At 40.6% G+C, this 22,257-nt stretch overlaps 1 protein-coding gene across 2 annotated transcripts in view; it reads right to left on the reverse strand.

Moving 5' to 3' along the window:
• stxbp5a (syntaxin binding protein 5a (tomosyn)) overlaps positions 1-22,257 on the reverse strand; it is a 110,834-nt gene that overhangs the window by 50,111 nt on the left and 38,466 nt on the right. For both annotated transcript variants that reach the window (XM_085372136.1, XM_085372137.1), the window contains exon 5: positions 6,422-6,556. In XM_085372136.1, the coding sequence (XP_085228262.1) occupies positions 6,422-6,556 (135 nt within the window). The remainder of the gene's footprint in view (positions 1-6,421; positions 6,557-22,257) is intronic.

A 22,257-nucleotide genomic window follows, 5' to 3' on the forward strand; every position in this document is an offset into this window, starting at 1 on the left:
AAATCTGCGTTTTCAAATATAACCGGGTACGTGTGGATGTAGCCCTAAGTCTGTAACGTCAACAATCATAACATGATTAAAGGGTTTTCTTGTAGTTTTCTTTAGTTTTCATTTAAAAGGCTCTTATAAATGCTAATACCAAGAAAAATGGCTGACATCGGCTGACAATATCGGCCCGCACATAAATCGGTCAAGTTCTAACAGTAAGTTTGTTGTGTTGTTATTTAAAGTATATAATATACCAACTCATTTAGAATCAGAATCCTTTTGTTGTCATTAAACATCAGATGTTCAACGATATTAAAGGCAGTTTCCTGGTAGCAGCATTTAGACTAAATAAAAAAGTAATAAAAGCTAGCAATAAAACACACCTAATAATGTCAGCTGTACAAACTAATGTGCAAGTTTGCTCTGAAGTATTGCACTTTTCTTGGGGTGTGGTGATGTGTATGAGATATCATGTCTATTGAGATATCTAAATTATTTCTATGATTGTTTTAAAAAAGAAAAAACGTGCATGTTAACAAACTCAGATTCATATGTTGACGTAGCAGCCTTCATGCCTGTAGCACTCAGTCAACAACAGGGCTGTGCAGACGGCGTAGGATGTTAGTTGGTCTAATAGTCCAGTACAATTTCTAACACAGTAGCTTGGGAACAGAGGTGTGAGTCATCCAAATACTCGGAGCACTCGGCCTGGGGCTACTGGCACAGCAACTGCACAATTTGTCTCCAAATAGCAGGGCCCAAAGGATGATGACCCCTGTACACACTGCATCTTATCCTCATTAGAGCAGTCACAGCTGCACTGAGGTGTACTAGGCAGGGCTTGAAATACAATGTTTAGGTTATATTTTCCATAATACAGCATGCAGATAACAGCAAGAACATTTTGGATATTTATGTCTAATGGAGATTTGTTTCATCAGAAAGCTGCCCAAGGTGACACCTTCCTTTTTTCACTCTTAAAAAAAGGCAAATTTTAGAATTTCATACTTGACACCAGCAGGTGTTGTTTGATAAACGAGACAAACAATTAATCACTTTGCTGATTGGATATCTATCACACAACCAGTCACTGCAGATGTAAGTGGAGTGACTGTGATTTTGACAGAGCACTATCTTGGTCTGATGAGAACAACAGAAGACGCTTTTGTATCTGGAAAGTGACGCTACTAACGCCACAGCTGGCTGAGGCTCAAGAGACAACAAGAGAATCACCTCACACCTCTCTGATCTTCATCAAAGCAAACAACCACCACACACTCATACATTTAAACAGATATGCAAACTGAATGCATCCGCATCAAGTCTGAGAACTGATTCCTGACGATGCTGACATCTTATGCCGTCGATCGAGGCTTGAACCGGAGATATGTCCTCCGACTCACACCGCAGCTTGGGACAAAAACAGCAATACGTGAAATAATATTTTGCAACTTTATTTTCTACAAACCTGAATGACTTAATGTCGTGTGAGATGATGCCTGATAGGGAACAAGATTCATCTTCAGCTCGAGGTAATGAAATGAAAGGTGAAAGCAGATATACTGTAGAGATTTAGATGTGAATGTGATCTTGAGAAAAAGTGGAAATCTGAGGAAGGTATGGAAGCCACACAGGTCAATACATATCAAGAATGTTTAAAGAGATCTAGCATGAGCAAAAAGACAAGTATGGCACGCTTTTGTAATAATATTTGGTTTTAATACTAGAAATCCGGTCGTTAAGTGATGACGTGACGAATCCTACTTCCGGGCCTAAAGTAGTCTGCGTTTAATATGGCTTTTGTGTTGTTAACATGTTTAATGTTATGTATTTTCTTCTATTTAATCTCAAAAAACTCCTAAAACAGTCAGTGATCACTGTTGACCTCCCTCGGCTTTTATTACCACTAATCATTTATTTAAGCTCAGTTTTTAAAACCTTAGGATGTAACTACAGCCCAGCCCATGCAGCAGTATATGAATGACTAATCTCGTATTGTGGATGGATTATCTCAGTTGTTCTCCTGGCTGAAGTTTGGTCCTTTTACAGCATCCTGCCATGCGATTACATTTGTTCCTGACCACCGAGAACACTCACGTTAACTTTTATCGAGTGGAAAAAAAGTTAGCTTGTTTATATTATGCTAACATAGCTGTGTCGCTAGCGGTCACGTAGCACATCATTATATACCAGCTAGCCAAACTTCAGTAACCCTACAAACGTCACTTCTGTTTAGTTTTCTGTCTTCATTTATGCTGGAAGTGATAACAGAGCTGTACGTTTTAATTTGTTTCCAAAACCCCGCAGTCAGGACATGCTATATTGTATTTAGATAGAAGCTAGCGAGCTAACTTCCTGCTAACTTCTAACTCCGTTAAATGTCATAAATTCCGTTTTCATGGATGTGTGGATGTTAAACTCAATTGTTACACCTGGTAGAGCAGAACGCTGATCATTTTATTAAAGATGAAAGACTTTAGACAGTTTTTCAACTCTCAGTAATGCCATAGTGATCGTTTGATATATGGACCTGCAGCGGAGTTTAGGCCCAGACACGGCTAGGGTTGCCAACCGTCCCTTAAAAAACGGAATCGTCCCGTATTTCGAAACAAAAGTACACGTCCCGTATTGAGCTAATAAGGGACGCACTTTGTCCCGTAATACAGTGAGAATCAAAAGTAGTCTATAAATGTTAATGGAATTAACGCGTTGTTTGAAAACATAATTCCCAGCCCCTCTCCTGATTTGTGACCAATGAGCTGACAGCACACTTATGACAATTCGAGTATGACAATTCAGATTACCGCTCATCTCATTGGTCGAGGAAAGGTCGCTTACGGAGAAAATACCGGAAGACAACAGATGACCACAACAAGAAGCATGGCCAACAGGGAAACAAACGCCGACACTGCGGTGCAAGTCTCGGACGACAGTACACCTAAAGCTGGGCAGACACTGTGCGATTTTTTCAGTCGCGTTATTCAGCTCCTGCTCAAACTGCACAATTGACTCGCAGGGGTTAAAAGTTGGTAGGTCACGATGCAGGTCTCACACTATACGGCCCGATGCTCTGATGCGACCTGAGTGCTCACACTGTGCCTCCATAAAATGAAGGTTATAACAGAAAATCTGTCGCGCTCTCTCTCTCCGTCTTTCACTCACACAGACACACCACCACCACCATCAACTTTGCTAAATTGCTAATGAAAAACATTGATCAGGCAGCTGTGATTGAGCAGCAATGTAAATCCAACTATTTTCATGGTTGTTGTGGTCGTGATAATTTTGTGAGGCCACATCGAAAAGGCTCGGATGAGCTTTCCAAAGTTCTACAAGTTGTGCCTCCATCGCTTGTGTCCAGATCACACGCTGCACAGCCGTGCTGCTCCGTCTTTTTCGCTGACATTTGTGTTTGCGCGTGCGCAGTGTGACAAACTGCGGTGACACCCTCACGACCAAGCGATTGATGATCGGGAGCTGGTCGTGAGGTGTTAATCGCGTCTCGTTACCCCACGTATACTACACGATACACGACGCACGATGAAGGCCAAAATCGGGCCGATCGCCAAAACGGTCGCACGACTCAAAAATCGGCTCAAAATGGGCCAAAAATCGCAAAGTGTAAGCCCAGCATTACACTCACACAGACACACACACCACCACCATCAACTTTGCTAAATTGCTAATGAAAAACATTGATCAGGCAGCTGTGATTGAGCAGCAGTGTAAATCCCACTATTTTCACGGTTGTTGTGGTCGTGATAATTTTGTGATGCCACATCGAAAAGGCTCGGATGAGCTTTGAAAAGTTCTACAAGTTGTGCCTCCATCGCTTGTGTCCAGATCACACGCTGCACAGCCGTGCTGCTCCATCTTTTACACCAACGTTTACGTGTTTGCGCGCGAGCAGTGTGAGCGGCTGTGATGAGACCCTCACGAGCGATTGATGATCGGGAGCTGGTCGTGAGGTGTTAATCGCTTCTCGTTACCCCACGTATACTACACGATGCACGATGAAGATCACTCAAAAATCGGCTCAAAATGGGCCTAAAACCGCACAGTGTAAGCCCAGCATTAGAGCAGCAATGTTTGTTCCCCTCAGAGAAAGGGAAGAATGGGAAAAGGAAAACACCTGGCTGGAAAAAGTTAATATGGGCATGTGCAGTGAATATCAGCGCTATGTGGCCAGAAGTGTGATAATATAATTTATTTTGTGTAATAAACAACTGCAAGGATAGATGATTACAAATAGATGACTAATACATAAAAGTAATACATAGATGAATAATGATGATGAGTTAAGATGCGTAATCATGGGAACAAGCGGGTTTACAAACAGGAGCAGCTGATTAGCATTAGAAAAGCTGAAATAATACCTCAACTGAAGCCAATTGTACTAAATGCACTAAATGTGCACTGTTACAAGAATGTTTTTCTTTCTATTGTTTTCTATTATTTTAAGTTAAGCAGGACAGAGTTCTTTTAAAGAAAGATTTACTTATATTCTCAAAAGTTAAGCATGACAGGCTTCTGTTTAAGAAGGAGACCTGTTTTATTGTGTTAATGTTGTCATTTTGAGCTAAAAATAAATGGCTAAATGATCATTTGTTTCACATGTGTTCATATCACAAAGAATAAACATCTACTTAAATCAAATTCAAGTCAAATGGTTAAAAAAATAATTTCACACACAAAAAAAGAGCTAGAAAATTCACCACACTGGGAAGGGTGAAGACAACTGGGTCGCCCGGCCCTGGCCACGAGGTGTCCCTTATTTATTTTTCAGGGAGTTGGCAACCCTAGACACGGCTAGTGACGTCAGACTTAACGACCGGATGGAAGGACTAGATTTTTATTATTTCCAACATGGACGTTTTTGCAATTTGTGATATCAAAATGGGAAATTGAGTAATTTTTGAGATTACTACTTTGAAGAAGGTAGAAGAGTAGGGTGAGCTTTTACTTTAAACTTTCACAATTTCACATTTTCTGGAGAATATCACAAATATTTTGAAACTCAACAAACAAAAGTGTAACTTTTGGTGAAGCAGCCATATTTAAATCAGCTAAAACGTCACATTTCAAATCAGATATTGTTCCTACGGTAGTTGTTATGGCGAGTGCACTGGTAGCATACCACAAGCTGTGTGTGAGAGTCTTAATGAATTTGGGAGTAAAAGAGAAAGCGCTATTTCCATGAAGTCAATGTTAACATGTACATATGCAGTATTAACTCAACTGGCTGTACATGCAGCTGATGCCCAATAAACTGCTATTTAAATATTCTTCCAGAGATGAATACATTTCTCATAGTGCAAAAGTCTTTACTCTTTCATTTCCCACCAGACAAACATTGAAATAGAAGTCACTGAAACAATTTATGGGTGGCAGGGGATGCCAAGGGAAGGTGAACAGACATTATGAAGGTGAAGGGGAACAGCGTGGAAGGTTTTGTTTGTCCTTTAGTCAAAAGGCACCCCGGTATCTACCTCACCATCATCCATATCTACTCTCCATCACACATTATTACTCCTTGCTTTCCCCCTTTGCCCTTTTTTCTTTAATTGGAAAACTTTTTCATCTGCCTCTCTGACTTATCCGTGCAACTTTATTCTTCTGGGCGATCATTCCCTGCCCTCTCTTACCTGCATTTATCCTTCTGTCCTACTCCATTCCTATATCACTCTTCATCTCTACATGTCCTTTCCCTCAGGCAAAAGCCCTGTGTCATCCTTTCCACTCTTCTCCCCTCCCCTTCTTTCTCTCCCTCTCTCTCTCTCCCAACGCTCACTCTCGCCTTTTCCTCCCTGCAGCCCTGTCGACGAGACGAGACGTCTGTGTGTACCATACACTGATCTCGGCAGACACCTGTTCCACCCCCTCTCTCCCTCCTACTCTTTTCACTCCGTCTCCACACACACACACACACGCAGACACACATGCACAGTTGGAGATGAGGGGAAAGCATGAAGCAAAATGCTCCAGTGAATAATTTAAGTCTATACAGCAGGGAACCAAAATGGAGCCTGTCAAGCTGACAGATCCATTCAAACAGCAAAGAGACAGGTCCCTTACTAGCTTGAATCTGATACTGGGAGTGGAAATGATACAGTGACTAATGATTCTTTCTTATCTCCTTACATTTGGAATACAATAACCTTTTGACCGGTAAAACGTCAAACGGCGTTCTTCTGTTTTCAAGGTGAGTCACAAGACCCCAAGGTCCTCATTGGAGTGTCGCTGATATGAGTTCAACTCTAACAAAATCTATATATTGATCCACTTATCGGTGATTCTCTTTGGATAAGATACCCCGCCATGTGAGACAAAACCTATGAAGGTTTTTAAGTATAAGACAAAAGCAAAGCTTTCAGGACACAATCTGGAAGAGAGCATCAGAGGGTAAAAAAAAAAAATCACGAGGGCCACTCACAGTTCAATGGCTTTGTTCCACATGATGACGTAGCCTGAGAGCATAAAGGACTCCACGTTGACAATGTGGATGTTCCCTCGTTCTGTGCCGATGTACAACCATTTACTCTGGAAGGGCAGGTGGCAGAAAGTTATTCTGTGGACAGAAGGAGAGGAGTGTTAGAAACAGAGGAAAGGGAGGAAAAGAAAATGTGGACAAAACCTCAGAGGAAGACAGAAAGCCAAAAGTAAGAAGCTTCTTGAAAATCACTCAGTCTTATTCTAACACGACAAATTATGCAAAACTATGAGAGGATTATTTACCACTCCACCAGGTCGAAGCAGTCAAGATGAGAGTGGCAAACCACAGATTTCTGAGTCATTCAATCAGACCCTTTTCCTCTACACCCACAAGATACATGAGGGCAAAGAGGCAGCCATCATTTTCTTCGGTTTTTTTTTCATTATCACCCACATCTCCTCCTTTTATCCATCAATCAGACTCAAGTTTAATGAGAGGTTATAAACCCTTCCCTCCTTATCCATTCATCTTCTCATCCCTTTTTCATCATTTTGTTCTTTCATCCATTCTCCAATTCAACTTTCAATCCATCTGAGGAATAGTAATGTACAACCTTGCTAATCCGGCTTGCTAATATTTCAAGGTTATTCGGCTCCTCCAGCGATCCTTTTGATTCTGCACGGTGGTTTGAGCCACACCTGTGGTGCTGAGAAGCTTGTATCTATAGGACAAAGCCCATAAGTTTCATCAGCTGAGAAAGCCATCCATGCAGGAGGAGAAATAAAGCTGCACTTCTTGTTCAGTATTTCTAACAATGGTACAGCGACGTACTTCCTCCTCAGCGCTGACGGGTTTGCTCAAGTTTAACAGCAAAGTCACTTGGCACAATTGCTGGCAATTTGCTGCTATCAAAGACAGATTAAGTGGAGGCAGTGTGTCAACAAAATGCTTTGAGATAAAACAGAATATAGTTTACATTTATCTTGGTACCTTGGCAGGGATGAATTAAAAAAAACTGAACTTAAAATCAGGCTCTGTACTATATCATGAAGGATTAAATTAACCATACGCAACTAGGGCTGCCACGATTAGCCGACCAGTCACAATTATGTCGACTATCAAAATCGTCGACGGCGTTTAAAGCCTTGTAAAATCCTGAAAGACGCAGGAATACGTAGTAGGATTTAAGTGTGTAATAACGGACTGAAACAGAAGATGCATGTACAAGGATGCCAGCTGCTGTTAAACCCCGACGAAGAAGAAAAGTTATATCGTAGCTGTGTTCAGGGGCCGCATCCTTCGGAGGCCGCATTTGAAGGCCGATTACGTTACAGCGACGTGACGAAGGCTTTCCAAATTCGAAGCCTTCTGCAAATGCAGCCGACAAATGCGTCCTACTTTTCCCCAGATTTGAAGGATGGGTCGGGCGTATCCTTTGTGGCCCAACCTATCCCAGAATTCATAGCTCAGCCAATTCGAGTTTCAAACAATGGTGAATGTAGCTGTGTAAACTTCAAATATCTGCTCGGTTTATCAAGACATCACATATTTGCAAAAGTGCTTCGACGTTTTCAGAGACATCTGTTACCCACCAGCTCGATAGCTAGCCGGGGTTCAAGGCTCACTAGAGCCCGTGAGAACACCGGACTCCCGGCAAATTGTTTTCAAACCCACCGCGGTCTTTCGCTACTCAGGTTAAACATGATATATAAGTCACTTAGATAACTTAAAACTTTTACTGTTTGGCTTTTTTCAGTGTTTTATTTGTTCCTGAGTAAATCGGTTTGGCTGATATTAAAGTTACAGTTTTCACACAGCTGAATAAATGTCAAACAGAAAACTGATTATCAGAAGCGTGAGATGGTCGAGAATTTACTCCAGTGTCCTGTCATATTTTAGATAGCAAGAAGTTTATTAAACTTCACCGAGACAATCTGCAAATTTTATTAAAAGTTTAATAAACTATCATCTTGTCTTTATTTTTAGTTAGCACATACCGTAAATACTTAAAGCTGTAAGCTAATGATAGTTATATAAGTGCAGATGCATGCTGATGCAATAAGCTGTACGTTTTACGTCCAATGGATGCATGATCTGATTAGTCGACTAATCGCAAAAATAATCGGTGACTAGTCGACAATCAAAATAATCGTGTGCGGCAGCCCTATACGCAATATTAAAACAATTCCTTATAATTAGAAAAATATGCAATCCCATTTTCTGCATGATTCAATGATGATTCAATTGAGCATAACTAATGTGCAAAAGCATTTTAGAGATTAGGGATGGGTATCGTTTAGGTTTTATCCGATATCGGTGCCAAACCGGTACTTTTGAAACGGTGCCCGTGCTTAAACGGTGCTCAAACTGGTGCTTAAAGAATGGAGAACACAAAATTGGTCCAAAAACCTCTCATGTTCAGCTGTTTTTTTGTAAAAAGATAACAATGTTAGCCTTTTTTATGGCATCACTCTTGGCTGGAAGCAGTGCTTAATCAATGGAAAAAACACAAACTTTGTCCAAAAACCTCTCATGTTTAACTGTTCCCCACTTTTTCTTTGGTCATTTTAGCCTTTTTGGCCAGGGTGAAGGGAGTATCTGCCATCAAACAAGAAGACAGCCGCATGTAGCTATGATGATGTTTGCTAGTTCACCTTACATGCATTAATTTGATAATGCGGTTAGCCTACTCAGCGTAAATTACACACGAACAACATTAAGCTACTCACTCAGAGAAGAACAGCTGCTGCTGCTGCCGTCATCATCCGTCATCATTTCTGCTACACTGGCAGGGCTAGGGGCCAGGACTCTCCTCTTCGGGTTTTTGGGGGATGTTGCTAACTCCGGGTCCGATAACAGGCACCACACCCGCAGTAGATGCGCTCGGTGTGAGGTCTCGCAGCAAGCTATCAAATACGGCGCATTTCTCAGCTTTTAAAAAAAACGCTATGCGTCGCCAGGTGTTTCATGGGATTCGAGGTGTTACCTCCTTTGACAGTATCACAGTATCAGCTTAAAGCACTTGTTGCAGGCTGCTGAGTTTGCATATTTTGCTGTGAAGTACAGCCAGACTTTGACCGCTTCGCCTTGGGCATTTTTAATCTGTAGCTCTGCTCTAAAAGAACGTACGTACCTGGACCCGCCTGCTATCCTCGGAAACGTAAAATGATTGGCTAGAATCTAAAGTGTATGACATCTCAGGAAAAAAAGCACCGAAATAAAGCACCGAAATGTGCGCTGCTTTTCGGTCTGGTTACTACCGTTTATGTCAGAACCGGTACCCATCCCTATTAGAGATACAACTAAATAATAGAAACTGTGATCTTGGTTATACATATGCAAAAAAAAATACCCTGTTGAAGCATGACGGGTAACTCGATCTCTAGTTATCAGGATTTGTGTCTCCATGTGCAGCATACGGATGTTGCCAGTGAACATTAGTAATTGCATCTCCTCCAAAACTTACTTCGCAAAGCTGTTCGGTAGCTTAAAGCATTTTAAAACTTTTCATTCACTCTGGGAGTCGATCTCACACTGTTGCTCCGGGGCTGTACTGAGATCAGCAGCAGCTCTTACTATAACACATGCTCTTCCCCTCTCTGCCTCCATGCTCTGCTTTAACAAATAAATATATTCATACTTTTGGAGAGGCAGCAGGCTGCATCACATACCAAGCCTCCAAAATAACACATGCAAAGAGACATAAAACAACATTTAACTCATATTTTGTATGACCACGTTTATTCTTCAACAGAGGCTGAACCTTCTTGAGCGATTTGTCTTGTGATTTCTTTAAGTAGTCTTCAGGAATAGTTCTCTAGGCTTCTTAAAGGACATTTAAAACTCTTTTTGGATGTTGACTGCTTTTTGTTTTGCTCTTAATGTTCCCAATGTGTTTGGGATCACTGTCATGCTGACAAATGAAACTGTTGCCAATCCAGTGATTTCCACATGGTATTGCATGGTGAATCAAAATCTGATGGTACTTTTTGGTGTTCTTTATTTCATCATATTTTGTGAAGACCCCCACCACCACTGGCTGAAATTCACCCTAAACCATGACAGAGCCTCCACCATGTTATACAGATGGCTGTGGACATACATTCTTGTACCTCTTTCTTTCCCTAACCCTAACTTAACGGCTACCCTGAGGTACCCCTGAGCAAGGTACCGTCCCTACACACTGCTCCCCGGGCGCCTGCTTAGTGGGCTGCCCACTGCTTCACTGAGTGAATGGGTCAAATGCAGAGAAAAACAAGTAATTTCCCCATGGGGATCAATAAAGTATCCATTATTATTATTATTATTATTATTATTATTATTATACTGTTGATGATTTGAACCACAACTTTCATAGATTTATCAATCCATAAGACCTGTTGCCACTGATTTTCAGTCCAGTTCTTGTGTAATTTGGCATTTTGCCACCTTTTCCCCTTCTTAACAGTCACCTGAGATCATTTTTCACGAGCTTTCGGCAAAGTGTAGATAAATCAACCTGCAAAGACCTGAAACAGATCCTGTGTCAGAACCCAAGGACATGATTTTCAGATGCCGTTCATCTGCCTTGCCACTTCTTCCAAAGAAATGTTCGCAAATTCTTTAGAGACACATGCATCATGCCTAGATACACCAGGTTTCCAGCCAATAGCTCTTTGGGAATCACTTTTTTGGTGCAAAAATGATATTTTATGCTTGTCAAAATGTGTTATGTTTAGCATTTTTTGTAAATTCAGCTAAAGAAATGGAACAACTTTGTGGTTTTGCAACAAAATGCTAGTAACATTGTGTCTACAATTAAAAATTGGTTATCTGTTATGTGTAGACGTAACAGTGGTTCATCCCTTGGGCTAGATGGCTCTTTTGCGCTTGAATGGTTCATAACTCAAAGGTTCACAAAGATAAGGACATTTTAAAAACTGAAGAATGAATGGTTCCCCAGAAGCAAAGTGTAGAGGAGTGAGGTGTGGATCAAGGCCTTTGGACAGTCTTGTACTATTATAAAGTGGAAGAGCTTAGCTTTCATCATACTAGGTTCATGACAAAATCAAAATCAAGTTTTAGCATATTGTAGAAAGTACTTTGCAGTGACTGACCTTTTGAAATCTTCAAAAAATAAATGTAACCCAGATTTTTCACGTCCATGTGTAAGATGCATCTACGCAAAGCAGGGACATGATAAGGCTTAAAGGTTATTTGATTTTGTGTGTTTACCAATCTCAACAGTTTCCATATATCTCTTTCTTCAAGAATAGTGTTATATACACACTTCAAAATCTCTTAGGGAAAAAACGAACCAGATACCAGAAACCATAGTTGAAACCACTAAAAACGTGATTTTTAGTGGCTAACTCGCATGTGGACAGATTATCAGAGAGATGCACATGTTTGTACAGATGCACTTAACCAGAGGAAATGTAACAGCAACACGGATATTCATGATAACTTGTGGGATCCTTTTATCTAGCAGACGGTCCACTGCACAAGCAGATGTGCCTCGTCTATGCATATGAGGGCTTGCATGTAAATAAAATAAATAAATTCAAATTTTATTTGTCACGTACACAGTCATACACAGTACGATATGTAGTGAAATGCTTGGACAACTGCTCGTGACCTAAAGAGAACAAAAAAGGAAAAGGCTATGAATAAGATAGGAAATAAATATGAAAAATTAAAAAGGGTAAATTTAACTAGGAAGGAATAAAATATAAATTAAGGTTAAAAATGAAATAACTGTACAACACAAATTAGAATGAAGGGTAAATTTAACTGGGAAGAATAAGATAAAGATAAATATATAAATTAAAGTTGAAAATAAAATAACTGTACAACAAAATACACAATACACAATATAGAACTATATAAGAATGTATGAAGAAATCTAAATATAAATAAATATATACACAATAACAGCAGCTGTACAAGTATTAACCGGAAATGAAGAATATAGTGACCAGTGTTGTGCAAAACCAAAGTCCAGAAAGTCCAGTGTGTGTGTAAGAACCATATGTGTGGGTCAGTACTGTGTGGTGGTGTGATTGAGAGACCGTATCGCCTGCGGGAAGAAGCTCCTCCTCAGTCTCTCTGTGTTGGTCTTCAGGGAGCGGAATCGCTTTCCTGACCTCAGCAGAGAGAACAGTCTGTTGTTGGGATGGCTGAGGTCCTTCACGATCTTCCTGGCCTTGGTCCAGCACCGCCTGCTGTAGATTGAGTGCAGGTCAGGGAGCTCGGAGCGGATGGTGCGCTCAGCTGACCGCACAACCCTCTGTAGAGCTCGTCTGTCCTGCATGGTGCTGTTCCCGAACCAGGTTAAGATGTTTCCCGCCAGGATGCTCTCTATGGTGCACGAGTAAAAGTTCCTGAGCACCTTGGAGGGCAGTTGGAAGTCTCTCAAGCGTCTGAGGTGGTAGAGACGCTGTCGGGCCTTTTTCACCACGGTGTTGATGTGACAGGACCATGACAGGTCCTGCGTGATGTGAACTCCGAGGTATTTGAAGCTGTCCACTCTCTCCACTGGGCACTCGTTGATGACGGGGGTCTGGTAGTTCCTCTCCTGCTTAGTGCTGAAGTCCACTATCAGCTCCTTTGTCTTACTGACGTTTAGAAGGAGGTTGTTCCTCTGGCACCAGTTCTCCAGATTCCTAATCTCCTTCAGGTAGGCCGTCTCGTTGTTATCAGAGATCAGGCCCATGCGTCGATTTCATGAGCGATGGTTTTGTAAAATGCAAACATATTGTAGTTGTTACTGCATTTATGCTCACTGTCTGTCTGTATATGTGAGTGCAAATGGGTGTGTGTGTGGTTATTACGTGCTCCCCAGCTGTTGATATGAATTAATGTAATTGCACATGTATTGTGTGCAAATGTATGTTGTGTATAAATAGGTTTGATCCATGAGCATATACAAGTCAACTGCCAGAATATAAGGGCCAACTGTGAAGCATAATTATACAAATTATCCTTGCAGTTTGTTAGTGTGTTACTGTGTATGTGTGTGTCCATTTCTCTGTGCGTGTGTGCAAACACGCACTCAGTTGTTTGTGCAGTTGTCATTACGTGTGTGTCACTGTGTTCACACTTGTTGTGCATGCACGCGTCTCCTGGTGAAACCTCCAGCTTCAAGTGGTCACCACACAGCTGCTGGTTGCAGGCTCGGAGCCAAGCACACTGCCTTAGAAATGACAGACACCTGCTGCACAACACAACTCTGACACTAACTGCAATGTGAGCTAGACGTATGACAGTACGGTTCGCTGTGAATTAATTGTGAAGAGGGGACACTCCAGAAAGTCATCTTTTATAAAGCATGGTTTTATGTGGCATTCCTATCAGTGAGGATCATCCAGTAATCTGCTCGCGCCTGTAATTAGAAATCACCAGTTACAATACTTTGATCTACGCTGCCTTGATCTTGTGACACTTTCCTTTTTTCTGAACAACAAATTTGTTTCCAGTGAAGCTGTCCTGTGTGGTTTTATATTAATTCACATTCCTGTTTGCAAATACACTCACTGGCCACTTCACTGGTTACACTTTTTCAACTGCTCCTTAATGCAAATACCTTATCAGCCAATCACATGGCAGCGATTCAAAACATTTACAAATGCAGACAAGTCAACCTGCTGAATTTTTCCCTGCATAAACATCTATAAGGTTTACAGAGAATGATAAAAGGAAGAAAAAGAAAATATGCAGTGAGCAGCAGTTTTGTGGGTGAAAATTCTTTGTTGACACCAGAGGTCCAAAGACACTGTTTCAGGCTGATAGGAGGCCAACAGTAATTCAAATAACCACTTGTTACAGCCAGTGTATACAGAAGGGCACATAATACATATAATCGAAACTGCAGCAGATGGGCTACAACAGCAGAAGACCACACTAGGTGCTGGATTAGTCCACAATTCACCTGCACTAATCAAAATCTGATAACAGAAGACTAGAAAAACGTTGCCTGGTCTGACAGGTGTCAAATTCTGTTGCAACATTCAAATGGGAGGGTTAGAATTTGGTGTAATCAACAGGAAAGCATGAATCCATCCTGCTTTATATCAACGAGTCAGGCTGCTATTGGTGTTATGGTGTGTGGGGGAAATTTTAGTACCTTCGTGCCAACTGAGCATCATTTAAACACCACAGCCTACTTGAGTATTATCCATCTTCTGATGGATGCTTCCAGCAGGATACTGCACCATGTCACAAAGCTCAAATCATCTCAAAGTGGTTTCTTGAACATAACAATTAGTTGACTATACACAAATGGTATCCACAGTCAGATCTCGATCCAAAAGAGCACTTTAGGGATTTGATGGAACAGGAGATTTGCATCATGGATGTGAAGCTTTGCAGCAACTGTGTAATGCTATCATTTCAATATAGAGCAAAATCTCTGAGGAATGTTTCTAGCGCATTGTTGAATCAATGCCATGAAGAATTAAGGCCATTCTGAAGGCAGAAGAAGGTCCAACACGAGCAAGCTGCAACTAATGAAGGGGTGAGTGTATATTAACAGGGGTGATCATGAACATAAATGTATATTGTTTATAAATATGTTTGATCTGTAAACAATGGGAGGAGAGGATGAAGACAAAGTTAATCATTGTTTCATTTTACTCACTGTGTTTCTTGCCAATATTCTCTTTCAAAAGCTATTCAAAGTCTGAAATTTTACAATAGTTTGGATTTCTTTGGTATTATTTGGATTAAATTGGATTATTTGGATTAGAGTGATTCAGACACAGACAGCGAACAAAAAGAAATCTCCATAAAAATGACATCACCATTGTCAAGCAGTTACAGCAGCCAAAAAAAGTCGTGTAAGAGTTGAACAGTCTTTAAACATAGCAAATTATCCATGAGAATGAAAGCTTCTAATACCCCAAAGCGGTTAGGGGATTTTAATCTAAGGTGCCAATGCTCAAAGACATGCACGTACTTTTTCACCTTTGCATGTTTCAATGCATGTGTGCAAGGTTAGAAGCTGGGGAGAAAGTTGTGGAGTGAATCAAATCGAAATCATCAGCCCTGCAGCAGCTTTAATCAGCCAAATATCTCTGAGCAAAGTCTGCTGAACTGAATAATTCATTTTTCAAGCATTTTTAAGACATTTGATTGATGCACTCCCAATGTCAGCAAACTCCTAAGTACAAAAAAAATCTGTGATAGCAGGCTGTGACTTTAGGCTTATTATTAAGTCACCTTGATTGACTGTCAGACAGCTTCACTGAAGTATAAGAGGAATACAATGAGGTAGTATTTATAAAACAGACTTTCCTTAATCTTACCACAGAGAACATAAAATATTAGGTGTCACTTTTTTGCAAGCACACACTCCCACCTCTCCCACCATTATCTCGTATCATATCACCCTATTTTGACGATAACATCCACATCTGCAATGCATTCCTGTGAGGCCAGGAGGTGACGAGAGCATCCTACGCCAGAATGACTCGGCAGGATTTCTTTTTCCCCCCACACTCCTTCCCACAGACTGACTCACTGCTCTCTGGCTGAGGCCCAGTGTGTCTCAGCTCATCCTCTCTTCCTTTCTCTCATCTCCCTGTTGCCTAATGTGTATGGATACTGATGCTCGAGGGGCTTTCTGCAACACTGCTCTCAATCATCAACTCAAATTCTGATCAGGGCTCAATTAGGGAGGAATGAAAGATCTGTTTAGAGCACTTGAACGGGCCTAAAGATGATAGGAAGTGGGCTGTGGTGGCTCAACAGTGATATTTCTATCATGGAAGAGCCCACACTCTGACCCCAGGTATCAAGCAACTTGGCATACACGGAGAAACAAAATTTCCCAGCATGCCTACTAACCAAACTACATTTTTTGGCCATTAATCACCAAATATAGTTCGCTTTCTTTAGCTTCTCCACATTTTACAGCCTTATCAATAGTAAAAGTGAAGTTACCGTTTTAAAGATAGCAGTCATCAGAGGTGTGGACTCGAGTCACATGACTTGGACTCGAGTCAGACTCGAGTCATTAATTTTATGACTTTAGACTTGACTTGAAAAAATGTTCTAAGACTTGTGACTTGACTTGGACTTTTACACCAATGACCTGGGACTTGAATTGGACTTGAACCGGTTTACTTGAAAAGACTTGATATTTCACCCCAAATATAAAATTTAACACGCATATTATATAGAGATTGAAAATGTGACGTCATTCACGGGTAGAACCGCAAAGGATTCTGGGAACTCGTGGCAAGAAGTACTAGCGCACGCAGGCTTTCAATTAAAATCAGTTACACAGCGATAAAAAGAAACACAAAAATGTCAAGAAGCTGTTGTATTATTAACTGCAATAGCCGGTCGCATGACAGCCACGGGAAGCCGACGGGTAAAGAGATCGGTTGTTATCGGATTACGACGTTTAAGAGAAATTGTTCAGCCATGTTTCCGAAGTGACAAACAGGCGACGGATGGCCTGGATTGCAGCCATTCAAAGATCAAATATAACGTCCCAGAACACTCCAGCTCACAGGTTAGTCTGCTCCAAGCATTTCCACAAAGGTCAGTCTGCTGTTGTAGTTAATGCGTCATTTTCATAACATAATTGGTGATATAGGTTACAAGCAAGTCTGGCGCTGAACAGAAATTGTCGTGCTATGCTCCTTTGTTTATTGTGCATAAATAGTGAATTGTCCTGACACAATATTGCGTTTCGCTTCTGTTATTATGGTACATTGACAAAAACATATACTTTTATTCACAGGATAAAACAGGTTTTTTGTATCACTAATTGCCCAGTACGATTACAGCATACAGTATTATTGTCACTGCTACATTTCTGTGATGCGTACCAGAAATTATTTCCACTACTAATTAATTACCGTTGAGCTCAAAGGTCCTATTAATAAACGGTTAAGGAATGTGTATTTATGAAGACGATTTGTGAGACTGGTAAACTTATGATACGTACGATGGTCTTTACTTTCTACACGGTGCATTTCAAGGTCCTGTACCCATCCGTCGGTAAACTGTACCTGGGCTTGTTGCAGTGACCGGAAGTTACTAAACTTCATGAGTGTGTGCACTCACTCCAAGAACCGTATGCTTATAAATATGCTTATAAATATGCTACGATGAGATAGCTGACTTCATCTAACTAGCAAATGTTTTCCAGGCTACGTTGGTGATGCAGTTTTTTTTTAATGTGTATGATATTTTTGTCATGCGATTTTAAAGCCGGTCCTACAACCGCATCCAAGAATAACATGCAGCTTATCTCAGAACTGTCGGTGAAAATTATTCTTGGAGCTAGGTTTAATTGAGCTGCATTCTAAAGAGGTGCAATTTCACAATTTGTGTATATTTTCTAAGTTCACTATTTTGTCATGTGTTGAGAAAAACACAGATTTAAAAATTACATGGTCTAATATTTACATTTAGCATAACTGCAACATGCTTTTTTTCGTTTTTTTTAATGACTCGAAAGGACTTGAAATTCAAAATTTCAGACTTGTGACTTGACTCGGACTTTTACACCAGTGACTTGAGACTCGACTCTGACTTGCCTGACATTACTTGAGACTTGACTTGAGACTTGAGGATAAAGACTTGAGACTTACTTGAGACTTGCAAAACAATGACTTGGTCCCACCTCTGGCAGTCATAAAGACTGATCTGCTGGCGAGAAAGCTGTCGAAAGCGAGTGCCGTCCAAAACCAAAACATCCATTAAAGGAATAGTGCAACATTTTGGGCGACACGTTTGCAGTAATTGCTTTCTTACTGAGAGATACTGCAGCTGGCTAAATCAATAGCACCCTCATGTCTGTGCATTAAATACAGAGCCTGAGCCAAGAGGCATTTAGCTTAGCAGGAAGAAACAGCAAGCCCAGCTCTCTCCAAAGTTAAATAATCTGTCTACTGGCACCTCTATCCCTCTCATTAATTAACGCGCTTTATCGTGTTTCGATAATCACGGAAAGAAAGAAACAATTTGTGGCTTTGTGGTAAACGCTGGAACTTTCCAGACGTGTCACAGATTTGTCATCACCAAGAGATTAAGCAATAACCACTGACTGCAGTGAAGCGCAGAGCCAAAGGAATTTTGTTCATTACGCCAAGTTAAGTCCATCTACAACCACAAGCTGTCATAATATTTGTTTTGAATGTTGTCTTAACTTTACTATGACTTAACATTATTATTATAATTTTTATTACTATAGTGGAGTATTTTTCACCCTGTTAAGAAGCTGCTGTCACAGTTCTGGATGGGTGAGTCAGTGCTTTTCTTGATGGAGTTCACAGCTGCTCTGTCCTCTGGCAAGTTCAATTCAAGCTTTGAACAAAGTGTCAGAGAGGGCAAGAAGGAAAAAAAGATGGGATTGGATTGCAGTGGGTGACCGACATCTTGGCCTTACAAATAATTGAAAGTTTTCTGGCTTTACTAGAACACTCACTCTTAACTTCAGATGACACTTCAAGGTGTGATATCTATTGGGAAACATGACCTCATGGTATTTCTTTCTTTTGACAGCTACAGAAAGTATGATCGGGGTGCACACTTAAAAAAACGCACACACACAAACATAAACAAAGCAAGGATTACAGATATCTGTAGCTTCTTTTTAACGGTGTGACAGAAAAGCTGAGTGTGCATGAGGTCCTACAAAATCTAAGTAATTCCAAAGATCAGTTGTTTTAATAAAAATACCTATGGGAGGTATCAGCATATAATAGTAAGCTGATTTCTAATACTGTTAAAGTTTAAACCCATTAGCTTCTACACACCTATCATTGTATGTTTAGTCCAAAGAAGTCATCCAAAAAGCCTTATCAACTTCACCTTATCTGGTATTTTATATGTAAGACCAAATCAACTGATGCACATTTCTATCCGATTGTTCAGTCAGACGTCACTAGCCGTGTCTGGGTTTAAACTCCGCTGCAGGTCCATATATCAAACTATCACTATGGCATTACTGAGAGTTGAAAAACTGTCTAAAGTCTTTCATCTTTAATAAAATAATCAGCGTTCTGCTCTACCAGGTGTAACAATTGAGTTTAACATCCAGGCATCCATGAAAACGGAATTTATGACATTTAACAGAGTTAGAAGTTAGCAGGGAGTTAGCTCGCTAGCTTCTATCTAAATACAATATAGCATGTCCTGACTGCGGGGTTTTGGAAACAAATTAAAACGTACAGCTCTGTTATCACTTCCAGCATAAATGAAGACGGAAAACTAAACAGCAGTGACGTTTGTAAGGTTACTGAAGTTGGGCTAGCTGGTATATAATTATGTGCTACGTGACCGCTAGCGACACAGCTATGTTAGCATAATATAAACAAGCTAACTTTTTTTCCACTCGATAAAAGTTAACGTGAGTGTTCTCGGTGGTCAGGAACAAATGTAATTGCATGGCAGGATGCTGTAAAAGGACCAAACTTCAGCCAGGAGAACAACTGAGATAATCCATCCACAATACGAGGTTAGTCATTCATATACTGCTGCATGGGCTGGGCTGTAGTTACATCCTAAGGTTTTAAAAACTGAGCTGAACTGAATAAATGATTAGTGGTAATAAAAGCTGAGGGAGGTCAACAGGGATCACTGACTGTTTTAGGAGTTTTTTGAGATCAAATAGAAGAAAATACATAACATTAAACATGTTAACAACACAAAAGCCATATTAAACGCAGACTACTTTAGACCCGGAAGTAGGATTCGTCGCGTCATCACTGAACAACCGGATAGGCCTGTAATGTACACAGCTACACTAAGGTTTCTATAGTATTACCACTTGTCTATAGAGAAGCACCAATTTTTATCTACAGTATAAGTTGGATGAGTATAGCCCAGCTAAAGACAGCTGACTCAATTTGTTTCAGTTTTATTTATATAGCGCCAAATCACAATAACAGTGAAGTAACGTCAAGACCCCACAATAGTATGAGAAAACCCCGACATTCAGATAACCCCCAATGAGCAAGGTGACAGTGGGAAGCGAAAATTTACTTTTAACAGGAAGAAACCTCCAGCAGAACCAGGGTCAATCCCTCACTGCAAAATAGTTGGGGGTGAGGATACTGTCTGCTGTGTCAGATGACACAGTGGACTTTAACACCTACAACCAACCATTTTCTTCTGTTCATTTAATTCAGAATCAAGGTGCAGTTGAAGCCTATCCTAGCGGTTGACAGGCGATGTACATCCTGAGCAGGTCAGCAGTCTGCCGCAGGGTTTTACCATCATTAACACCTCAGCTAAGTTGTATGTCTTTAGAAAGTAAAAAAAATCTATTCATACCTGAGAAAAAATGCAAACTCATATTGTGGATACACAGGGCAAATAAAAAGTTAATTCAAACCTCAAGCAAGATTGTGCCTGTGAAGGGCAGAAGAGATAGTCAGTCTGATTTTCCCAATGAGTCTGACTGGAAAGACTTCTTCATGAAGCTCAGTTATCTGAATTTTCTCCAACTTGTTACATGTTGTGTATTGATTTCAACTGAATGGGGCTGAGAACATGAATGAATTAAATGGATGCTCCATTCTCCTGCTCCTACCTTATAACCTTCTTTGGTAATCTCTAGCTTTCTTTTCTTATTCTATTTCCATCTCAAATTCGTTAACTGTTCTAAGCTTCTTCCTAAGATTTTTTCAGTTGCTTCCATTGCATTAGTTTAACGGTCTTCTCTTATTTTCCCATTTCAAACGTGTCAAGTGACTTTGCAGCTTCTTATTCCCGTCTTGACGTCTCTTAGCAGTAACTCTGCTCTTCTTTGATGCTGTGTCTTGAGGTCATTCGGCTGGGCGGCAATGTTTACTAAATGTCAGAGGCAGTCAAGCGCCTCCACAAGAACACAATCCGCCCTAAAAGGTGCTGCTGGCCACCTGTCCATCACATCATCGCCATCTCAGATCATTTGTTCTGAGGTTTAACCCTTTCACCGCTTTCCACAGTGACAGATCGTGGGCCAGTGATATGATTGGCTCTGATGGGTGTACACTAACTTCCTGGAGGTGAGGTGATTCTGTACTTGTGTCTCAGAACTTAAACTGCATAAAAAAAAAATGCAGTATTCAGACAGTATGACTTAGAATTTTGCCAGTATGTGCACCATTCCCTCTGTCCTTTAGATGCAACCCTGAGAAGATGTCTATCCTGGCACCTTAATTATCATAACACAATACAATTATAGGCAAAAAACAGTGTTGATTCTTCAGAAATTTACATCACAATCTAATGTTAGGAAGTGGTATACTAGCGAGCAATAATATGGTCCACATATCCATATGTGGATTTGGGACCTGAAGAAGACTGAGTTTTGGACCCAGATTACTCGTTGAGGCTCCTGACTACGGTAGCTGTAATGCTCAGACAATCCATTAAGCGGTGCAGCTTCGTCGCTTACCAAAGTCGTACTAAAGCATTTTTGATTTTTGAGCACCGTGTAGCACATAAAATCAGTTCGAGGTCAGTAAGCACAACCAGAATTCAAACATAAGGCGCCCTGGATTATAAGGGGAACTGTGGATTTTTGAGAAAATTTGTATTTTAAGTGCGCCTTATAGTGTGGAAAATACGGTAATAACTTAAAGTCGATTGAAACATGCAAAGTGGCCGAACAAATATGTATAGACTGCTTTTCTTCTTCAGGGTAACAATAGGGTAGATTTGTCCAGTGGAGAAAAGGTTTACATCACCATACCTGATCAACTACTTGAAAAAAAAAATCACTCACATTACTTCTGTTTTTATTCATGACATGTTTGTGTCTCTGCGTGGTGTAAACTGGTATAAACCTTCAGGTGTTTGGGTAGGTTTCACACCTGTGCCCCAGTGATGGGAAAAACCTCAAAGGCAAAGCA

The sequence above is a fragment of the Diplotaxodon limnothrissa genome, linkage group LG15 (assembly GCF_057381915.1).
Source record: "Diplotaxodon limnothrissa isolate DT_005_m linkage group LG15, D_limnothrissa_male_GT1.1, whole genome shotgun sequence".
In the NCBI taxonomy this organism is placed as follows: Eukaryota; Metazoa; Chordata; class Actinopteri; order Cichliformes; family Cichlidae; genus Diplotaxodon; species Diplotaxodon limnothrissa.